The sequence below is a fragment of the Pyrus communis genome, chromosome 1 (genome assembly GCF_963583255.1).
Source record: "Pyrus communis chromosome 1, drPyrComm1.1, whole genome shotgun sequence".
Lineage (NCBI taxonomy): Eukaryota > Viridiplantae > Streptophyta > Magnoliopsida > Rosales > Rosaceae > Pyrus > Pyrus communis.
In genome coordinates this window covers 14,513,158-14,521,686 of record NC_084803.1, presented here as the reverse complement: position 1 = coordinate 14,521,686, position 8,529 = coordinate 14,513,158, and the positions used below count along the sequence as shown (strand labels likewise).

At 36.5% G+C, this 8,529-nt stretch overlaps 1 protein-coding gene across 1 annotated transcript; it reads left to right on the top strand.

Moving 5' to 3' along the window:
* Positions 1-881: 881 nt before the first annotated feature.
* On the top strand, positions 882-8,157 carry LOC137713310 (conserved oligomeric Golgi complex subunit 3-like). The gene is made up of 24 exons (XM_068455762.1): positions 882-1,081; positions 1,268-1,465; positions 1,544-1,588; positions 1,682-1,756; positions 1,846-1,941; positions 2,070-2,147; positions 2,552-2,637; positions 2,764-2,830; positions 2,939-3,001; positions 3,112-3,213; positions 3,419-3,523; positions 3,636-3,728; positions 3,995-4,083; positions 4,338-4,557; positions 4,686-4,772; positions 5,391-5,504; positions 5,603-5,635; positions 5,833-5,919; positions 6,006-6,068; positions 6,323-6,439; positions 6,641-6,733; positions 7,201-7,311; positions 7,455-7,555; positions 7,707-8,157. The coding sequence occupies exons 1-24, from the start codon at positions 1,004-1,006 to the stop codon at positions 7,837-7,839; spliced, it is 2,334 nt and encodes a 777-aa protein (XP_068311863.1). The 5' UTR covers positions 882-1,003; the 3' UTR covers positions 7,840-8,157.
* The last annotated feature ends 372 nt before the right edge of the window (positions 8,158-8,529 follow it).

Here is an 8,529-nt window from a genome sequence, read left to right as displayed (position 1 = left end):
TTTTTTTTTTGGGTTAATTCTCAAGAGTGAAAAAACATGACTTCAAATGCGACCAATAAATGTTAAAAACAATATTTATTTAGATGAATTTAGCATAAATTATCCTATTGGTTGTTAAAAACAAGGTTTTAAAAGACATTAGGCGTTAGTCGGGTGGCAGGCTAGGACCTAGCGTCTAGGTGGTTAGGCGGGATCTAGATGGGCGTTTAGGCGGATTTAATTAAATATATTATATTTCATGTAAATAAGTATATGATTATACTTAAAATATATATGATTTCATCATAAACTACAAAATGGAATAACATATATATTATGAGCTATTGGAACATAATGAAAACATGGAGAACAAATATATAATGTGTGTTCATTTAAGTATAAAATAAGTCTCTTATAATTTATTAAAAAAATAAAATGCAAAATGAAAATTATGTATTTTTTGTTTAAGTAAGTTGCAACCTAGGTGGATGTTTAAGCGGGTCTGGGCGGGCTAGGCGGGTGCCTCAGTAGGTCTAGACATCATTTCTTAAGTTTTAAATGCTTATGCATTAATCGGAGCAGTGGCTAACTGCCTAGATGAGACCTAAATGGCGCTAGGCAGAGATTTTTAAAATAGTGGTGGATAAACGTATTCAGTTGGAACCCGAAAAAAATTGATTCTGTTTGAGTGCGGTTTCAGTTATTTACCTGTCCGAGTGACATAAAAATCCAAAAGTAAAAAGGGCCAAAAAAAAAAAAAAAAAAAAGGTAAAAAGGAAGCAAACAAGTTCGCACCGTTTCAACATTCAACTGTTTGTTAACCACCAAACGACGTCGTGGTAGTTCGAACAACATAAAAGCTGGGCGTTTAAATCTTTATCGTTGAAAAAGGAAGCGAGGGACTGGGTAAAAACTCAAGACTAAGAAAAGAGGGCGGAGGAGAGGAGGCGAATTGTGGAAGACGACGAAGGCTACTGCAACCATTGCCTGAAACGACGTCGTTGTGAGTTGAAGAAGATCGAGAATGGCGGCAAGCAAGCCGAGCGTTCCGAAATCTGGAGCCATTTCCAGGGGCTACAACTTCGCATCTCACTGGGAACAGGTGCTGCGTCTTCTTCTTCCTCCTCCTCATTGCCCTAGATTCAAAATTCTCCATGGAAATGACGCCGTTTTCTTCTACATCTGAGTTTTCTGCAATTTTCTCGCTTTAATTGCAACTATCTTGCTTTCAGATCGGATCGGATCCTCTCGATTTGAATTTTGATGTATTGCTTTCTTTCCTCTGCAGAAAACTCCGTTAACGGAGCAGCAGCAAGCAGCCATTGCAACGCTCTCGCATTCCGTCGCGGAGCGGCCATTCCCTCCCAATTTGGCACAGGACCGCACCACAGGCCACCAGAATGGCCTGACTGTCTCCACCAAGGACAGCTCTTTTGGCTCAGAACACTCAGCCGCCATTGAAGCTGTTCTTGTCAATACGAATCAGGTACATTGTTGCCATCACATTCCGTTATCTATTCCAATTCGAAGGCTTTCTCACTGAAATTAGATTTTCTACTTGCAGTTTTACAAATGGTTTACAGATCTCGAAGCGGCCTTGAAGTCGGAGGTTAGTTATCGATTTCTTCCGACAAATACTGCTCGTTATGATGTAATTGAGTGTAAATACTTCTCATTGCACATAAATTTTTTTACATTTTAGACAGAGGAGAAGTATCGACACTATGTAGACACTTTGACAGAACGCATTCAGACATGTGATGGCATACTCGGTCAGGTAATGGCGATATATATTTATCGGTGTTGAGGACATCTTTGTTTTAAGTTGTTATGCTTGTTTGAGATAGCTGGTTTCGTTCTGTGCAGGTCGATGACACCCTGGAGTTGTTTAATGAACTACAAGATCAGCATCAGGCAGTAGCAACAAAGACTAGAACTCTTCATGATGCATGCGACCGATTGGTGGGATTTTCTTTCAATTGTTACCCTTTTTATTTCTTCCCACTTTCCTTGGTGTCAGGTTGAATTCATTGTTGTGGGGGCCTGGAAACTTATTTAAAACTTGATGTTTCCTCATTTTTCATTTGCAGTTAATAGAGAAGCAACGACTGATTGAATTTACGGAAGCACTCCGCAGTAAGCTCAACTACTTTGATGAATTGGAGAATGTAAGGTTTGAATCTACCTTACCTAGAGATATTATTTTGTTTGCTGAGATTGTGGTTTTGTTAAATATATGTCGTAATGCATGGATAAACTTTTGTTTTTGAACTAACAATTTAATTGATTCTTTTTCCAAAGAGTCAACTTCTCCCTAGTCCCTAGTGTGAATTCTCCTTATCAGGCATTACTTTGTAGTGTTGTTCAAATTTACATTGAAGTTAATATACTTTGAAGCTTCATTCCAAGGATCTTACCTTCTTTTGTTTGTTCTGATATGTGAGAAAATATCATGATGCACAAACTGTATGAAATACATATATAATATATATATATATATGTGTGTGTGTGTGTGTGTATATTCATCCCATAATTATATTGTATTCACGTTTAATTCTTCAACTGTGTGCAGATTACTACTAATTTTTATTCTCCAAACATGAATGTCCTACACGAGAACTTTCTCCCTCTTCTCAAACGCCTTGATGAGTGCATATCGTAAGTATCTTTTTTGTTACTAACTCTCTGCAATTCTATGTCTCAGACACTATTCAGTTAAAAACAATAAGGATATATTTATTGGATTAAAACTTACTGTTTTCAAACAATTTGTGCATACTTTAGGTATGTTGAAAGCAATCCACAATATGCAGAATCCAGTGTTTACCTGCTCAAATTTCGACAATTGCAGGTATGATTTGCAAGAGCGTTGATTAGGTGAATAGTATAGAATGGAGATTGTCATCTAGTAAGATTGGTTTTGACCTTCAGTAATATATAGTTTACTTGTTTTGGACAGTCTCGAGCCTTGGGAATGATTCGTTCTCATGTACTTTCAGTTCTCAAAGGTGCTTCTTCTCAGGTAATGTTACCTTATTGAACTGAGTTACCATTAACACATCGTAGTAGACTTCAGTCTTAATATGCATTAGTGTATATTACCTGGCTTTGAATTATGGCCACTGTCATCAGGTACAGGCAGCTATCCGGGGCAGTGGTGGCAATAACGCATCTGTTTCTGAGGGTGTAGAAGCATCCGTTATATATGTCCGTTTCAAGGCAGCAGCAAGTGAGGTAACATTGATGATTCTATTGAATTAGTTAAAATTTGATTAATGCATTTAACCAGCCAGGGTGTGAAAAGCTGAAAGCAAGATGTGTCTGGAAAGCATTTTTAGTTCTATCCTATTATTTGAATGTGGGCATGCAATTTTCTGCCTTAAGTTTTTAACTTCACCCTCGTTTAAGTGTTGATGTCTAACAAATAGAATCTCTGCAGCTTAAGCCAGTGCTGGAGGAAATTGAAAGCAGAGCATCAAGGAAAGAATATACTCAGATCCTTACAGAATGCCACAAACTATATTGTGAACAGAGACTTTCCTTGGTGAGCTGATGAATTTTTTATTTATTTTTGAAAAGGATAATTAGTTGTTTACCATACTAATTTATTCCTTAATTTTATCACTTGTAAACCACCTTGTTAATGCATTTTTCAGGTGAGAGGTATAGTACATCAACGAATATCTGAATTTGCCAAGAAAGAGGCCTTGCCATCATTGACTAGATCTGGATGTGCATATCTGATGCAGGTAAGATGTAAATGTTACAAGGACATTCATTGAGGAAAGACTCCTTAAAAAGAATACAAGCGAAAGATTTGTCTATTGTAGAGTATAAAGTGAGGATGGGGTGATTGACCCTGTTCTCTTTAATGATAGTGGCAATATCTGTGATGTAAGATGTAATGTGATATGCAACTTATTCTCACGTATGAATCTGAGCTGCATACATTGTGAACATTTATGTTGTAGGACCACAAAGTTTCCATGGTAATTGAAACCACTATTCATTGCAGGTCTGCCAGCTAGAGCACCAACTGTTTGATCATTTTTTCCCATCTTCTGCCGAGGACGTTTCAAGTTTGGCTCCATTGATAGATCCTCTGTAGGTCCCATTATCTTTTCTTTTTAGTCATTTTCTCTCGTTTTCTGCTTTCTCAAGAGGCTGACATGTAATAATGGGTTAAGCAATCTGTTTTAAATTGAATGTGCCAAAAGCGAATGAAGCTTGACTGGTTTGGTCCTTTCCACTTCATTCCTTATTAGGCTGTTACATTGTAGGATGGAAGTTCGCTGGTTGATTGGTTTATGTGCATTTTAAACTATATGATAACCTCCTTTTGATGATAATTCATGCAGGTCCACATATTTATATGATACACTGCGGCCAAAACTTATTCATGAAACAAATGTTGATTTTCTTTGTGAACTTGTTGACATATTGAAAGTTGAAGTCCTAGGTGAACAGTTAAGTCGGAGGAGTGAATCATTAGCTGGTCTACGTCCTACATTAGAGAGAATTCTTGCCGATGTTCATGAGCGGTTAACTTTCCGTGCTCGAACACATATTCGTGATGAGGTGATCTCTATTCCTGAGAGTTCTCATTGCTTTTTGAGTAGTTACCTTTTTTCTTAATTTTCCTGTTAATCTTGTTTTCTTGACTAGTACCTTTTTCCTTTTTAAATTTCTTAATCTTGTTTTTCCAGATAGCAAATTATTTTCCTCTGGATGAAGACTTGGATTACCCTGCTAAGCTGGAAAGATCTGCAGCAGATCAACTTGAAACTACTTCTGTAACTTTTTTCCCATTTCCTTTTTTTAACTTTTATGGATGTCTGAGATAAATATTTGTTTATGCTGTCCGATGCGTATTTAGGTGGTGTCAACATTGCTAGACCCAAACTTATAGGTTTATAGGACATCTCTACATGGTTGAATAACTTTAATTTTCCATTATGTAAAGTCTTTAATGGCCTTGATGAATTATTCATTCATAGTCTGGTGAGATTGGTTGTTCACTTAATGGAATTTCCACAACACAGAAACAAACTGTGTCCTGTTTTCGATACAAGTGATATTTGGGAGGTGAGAATAGAACATACTAAGATGCCATTTAGTGGCCTTAGAACTTATTCATCACTACTTTTGTTAAATATATCCTTTAATTTTGCAGCCTACCTGTAGGGACACTAGTATGCATTTGCCCATGTAACACGTTTCCAAGCCGGTTAATTGGGATTACTCGTGCACGATGGAATATCTTTTTGATAGAAGTTGGTGGCAAGTGGTTACACTATTGTTAGCTTGAGTTCTGCATCATTTCTGGTGATTTAATGTGCTCGCCTCGGATTGTTATATATAATTTGATCGATTTTCTCATCTTTCCTTATCTTTATCTTTGTCAAACACAGGCTGATGAAAACCTAGTTTTTAAAACATGGTATCCACCTCTAGAGAAAACAATATCTTGCCTTTCAAAGTTGTATCGCTGTTTAGAACCAGAAGTTTTTACTGGTTTAGCACAGGTATTTAAGCCTTTGCTCAGGTGTCAAACTTATCTTGAATAAATTCCCTTCATATAAATTCTGTTAAAACATTTTTTTTTTTGTTTTTTGGTATTCAGGAAGTAGTTGAAGTTTGTTCAGTATCTATCCAGGTGAGTTACTGAATATATACTGTCATATGCAGCGCATTTTGAAATTCTCTGTGCATAATTCCACTTTTCTTTTTGGGGTTACCTTGACTGTCATATTATCCCTGTTTATTAAGCTGATAGGATTTGTTTAGCATGGGCTTAATATGGTGACTAGCTTTTTCGGTGCTATCTTGATTGTTGTTTCTTTCATCTGCCAGAAAGCGGGCAAACTCATTACAAAGAGATCATCTCCAATGGATGGTCAGCTTTTCCTCTTAAAGCATCTTCTTATCTTAAGGGAGCAGGTGATTTTTCCTCCTATCTGCTGTTTATATCATGGGTAGTTATTCTTTAAAGATGACTTGTTAATGCATCTATTTCGTCTTCCCAGATTGCGCCTTTCGATATTGAGTTTTCTGTCACACATAAGGAACTTGATTTCTCGCACTTGCTGGTTAGTTTTCTAACGCAAAAGTTCTCCTATTCAAATGCATTATCTAGTGTTTAGTAAAGTTCTATTATTGTTTGATATATCCTCTCGGTCTTCATAAACTTTATTTTTCAAATAAATCAGTTCTAGTATGGACAGTATTTCATTGACGAAGATATTTTGAATGTTGATTTGGTTTAGCAGTAAGCATTAAAAGTTACTTAAATGCCTGAAATTTGATGGAATGGAAATCTTAATATTTTTTAATCTCCTGGCAGGAGCATCTAAGACGAATTCTTAGAGGTCAAGCCTCTCTATCTGATTGGTCCAGGTCAACTTCACTAGCAAGAACCCTATCTCCCCGAGTTTTGGAAAGTCAAATAGATGCCAAAAAGGTTTGTCGTTTTCCTTTTTAATCAATGTGTTCTTGGTTTATTTTTAGAGCATAACTTTAATCATTTTGTTTTCCGTTGCTGCTTTCGTTTCAATTATACTTTTCACTTTGGTTCATTTTCTGGGGATGCTTCATTGTATTATTCAAAATACAATGAGGAGTTCATTATGTCGTTGACAAGTTCAATGTAATGTACTTGCAGGACTTGGAGAAAAGCCTGAAAACCACTGGTGAGGAGTTCATTATGTCAGTGACGAAGCTAGTTGTGGATCCTATGCTTTCATTTATTACCAAGGTTTGTGTTTGTCGTTTCCTCCTTTGGTAATATGGCTTTGTAATGTATTTTGGAGCAAATGAGAAACCAGACATGTAGATACAAGTACACAATTAAAAAACCCAAACAGAACATTAGAATAAATTGCTGAAATCCACATTAGACATGTCACATGTGAATAACTCATATACTTATAAGTTAGATATGTCTGAAACTTTTCAAACTTTACGTTGCCATCAACCCTTATCATTAAAAAAATGCTAACACTGTCTATACTGGTAGACTCCTATGGCATGTTGTTGAGGTTCCTAGGATGGATCGATGGATCCATAATTGAGTGCTCGTTATAACTTAAAATCCACAATGTCATTAAGGGTCCTGCCTTTACTAAATTTGGTCTCATTTGGATATGATTTCTCATGGATTCTTACATCTGTATTTCAAAAATTCACTCATGTCTAAAAGGTTTTGATTGTGCTTTTTTGTAGGTCACAGCTGTGAAAGGTAGCCAGAATCAAAAGGTAGACTCTGTTATGGCCAAACCAATTAAAGATCATGCTTTTGCAACCCCAGATAAGGTGGCTGAACTTGTTCAAAAGGTATGCATATTTCTCGTTTTCTTGAGTGCAGTGGAGAGCCGTGTTAGGGAGGGCCATCTATATATTTGTCTGCTAGGGTTCGTGTTTTGCTCTCTCTCTATATATTTGATAACAGCTGGTTCTCATAATGTATTCTTGGACAGGTAGCTGCTGCAATTCAGCAGGAGTTGCCAATGGTAATGACAAAAATGAAGCTTTATTTGCAGAACCCGTCAACACGAACAATACTATTCAAAGCTATAAAGTGAGTACAGGATTCACTCGTTGAAAATTTGGGGTCCTCAACATATACACCTGTGACAGATTAAGTTGATATTTTTACTTGATGACAGATCAGTTTGCCTTCCTTTTATAACTCGGTCCTGACAAGCTTTCTCTTTTCTCCTTATCTGCAGGACAAATATTGTCGAAGCACATGTTCGAGTACAGACGCTGCTGAAGGACGAGTATTCAGCGGAAGAGGTACAAGGCATCATAAACATGCCTTCCATACAAGAACTACATGCACAACTTGATAAACTCCTTTAGAGTGTTTGTGAAGCCATTGCGTCTTACCATATGCATTGTTCTTATTTGCCGTGCGATTTAAATGTTATTATTCGTGGATTAGAGAAATCCTGCGATGTCGAAACAGTTTTATGAAACGGGAAATATATGTATCATTTTTTGAAACGGGTAATAAGCCAATGGCGGTCTTGTAGGTTGTGTAGGTTGTGTAGGATAGATTGCTCATGAGCAGTTTTTGTTCGATTTCAGTTTCTAGTTTTTGGTTCAGCGAAGCACAATTTGTATTTTGAAAACAGGTCATAATCTATATCAGAATATGCTATTTGCAATTGGGAAATATATGTTACTCCAAATTTGGTTTTGCTGAAATAATCCTTAAATTATTACCGAGTGAAAATTAGGCCTCTAAATTTTATTTATTTATTTATAATTTTTTTGGAAAACTAGACCTTGAATTTATTAAACTGCCAATTTCCTTCATCCGTAAGATTTGATGAAGATTCAAAGATATTTTTCAATTTCTCGTTAATTTAAGTCAGCTGACTTGTATGTGATATTTTGAAGGTAGGTTGGCAGTTTATAATGAGAGGGTAAATTGACAATTACATTTAAAGCCTATTTGCAATGGTAAGGATTTATGGACAAGAAAATGACAGCAGCACCCTTTATAGTGCGTCATGTGCAAGTCACATTGCTTAAATTGACGGAGGA

What these genes read in the sequence shown, in the direction of transcription:
- LOC137713310 (XM_068455762.1), top strand. Translation starts at nt 1,004, where the DNA reads ATGGCGGCAAGCAAGCCGAGCGTTCCGAAATCTGGAGCCATTTCCAGG. An exon ending in GTGAACAGAGACTTTCCTTG is followed by an intron (nt 3,524 to 3,635) that starts GTGAGCTGATGA and finishes TGCATTTTTCAG; the next exon opens with GTGAGAGGTATAGTACATCA. An exon ending in TGCTTTCATTTATTACCAAG is followed by an intron (nt 6,734 to 7,200) that starts GTTTGTGTTTGT and finishes GCTTTTTTGTAG; the next exon opens with GTCACAGCTGTGAAAGGTAG.